Source organism: Lagopus leucura, unplaced genomic scaffold, assembly GCF_019238085.1.
Source record: "Lagopus leucura isolate 7727_CA_CO unplaced genomic scaffold, USGS_WTPT01 Super-Scaffold_810, whole genome shotgun sequence".
NCBI classification, from domain to species: domain Eukaryota; kingdom Metazoa; phylum Chordata; class Aves; order Galliformes; family Phasianidae; genus Lagopus; species Lagopus leucura.
In genome coordinates this window covers 8,236,568-8,237,299 of record NW_024962261.1, presented here as the reverse complement: position 1 = coordinate 8,237,299, position 732 = coordinate 8,236,568, and the positions used below count along the sequence as shown (strand labels likewise).

General features: G+C 76.5%; 1 protein-coding gene across 1 annotated transcript in view; it reads left to right on the top strand.

Moving 5' to 3' along the window:
- The window catches only part of TMEM271 (transmembrane protein 271), a 93,733-nt gene that overhangs the window by 750 nt on the left and 92,251 nt on the right, over positions 1 to 732 (top strand). Inside the window, 2 exon segments of the mRNA XM_042866115.1 lie at positions 4 to 406; positions 408 to 730. Of these exon segments, the coding sequence (XP_042722049.1) occupies positions 4 to 406; positions 408 to 730 (726 nt within the window).

Genomic DNA, 732 nt, shown 5'->3' with positions numbered 1-732 from the left:
GAGCGTGCGGGGAGCCTGCGCCGCGCTCTCCAGCTGCCTCCTGCTCGCCTGCGCCCTCAGCGCCGCCGCCGTGGGCCTGAAGTGCTTCTCGCTGGGCTCCGAGCTGAAGGGAGAGCCCTTCCGCCTGGGCACCGCCGCCGGCGCCTTCTACTCGGGGCTGCTGCTGGCCGCCGGCCTCTCGCTGCTCGCCGCCGCGCTACTCTGCTGCCGCCCGCCCGACGAGGCGCCCGCGGCCCCGGCCCCGGCCCCGGCTCCAGCCCCCGACCCCGGCGGAGGCGCCGGCCCCGGCTCCGGCCCCGGCTCCGGCTCCGGCTCCTGCCCCGGCTCTGGCGCCGGCCCCGGCCCCTGTCCCGGTGGGAGCGAAGCTGCGGCAGCCGCGCCGTCGGGGCCGGGGGAGAAGGCGTCGCCCGGGGGGGCGGCAGAACTTCCTGCTGCTGGGGGTGCTGGTGTTCATGCTGGGCGTGCTGAGCGCTTTCGCCGGCGCCGTCATCGACGGCGACACCGTGTCGCTGGTGGAGAGGAAGTACTCGCACTACTGCCTGCTGCAGCCCGGCGGCGCGGCCCGCCCGCGGAGCGGTCCCGCGGTCCCCGACGGCTCGGCGGCGGCGCTCCGCTGCCAGAAGCTGCGGGACTACCAGCGCGGGTTGGTGCTCTCCACCGTCTTCAACGCGCTGGAGTGCCTGCTGGGCCTGCTCAACCTGCTCCTCGTCAAGAACTACAAGGCCTCGCAGC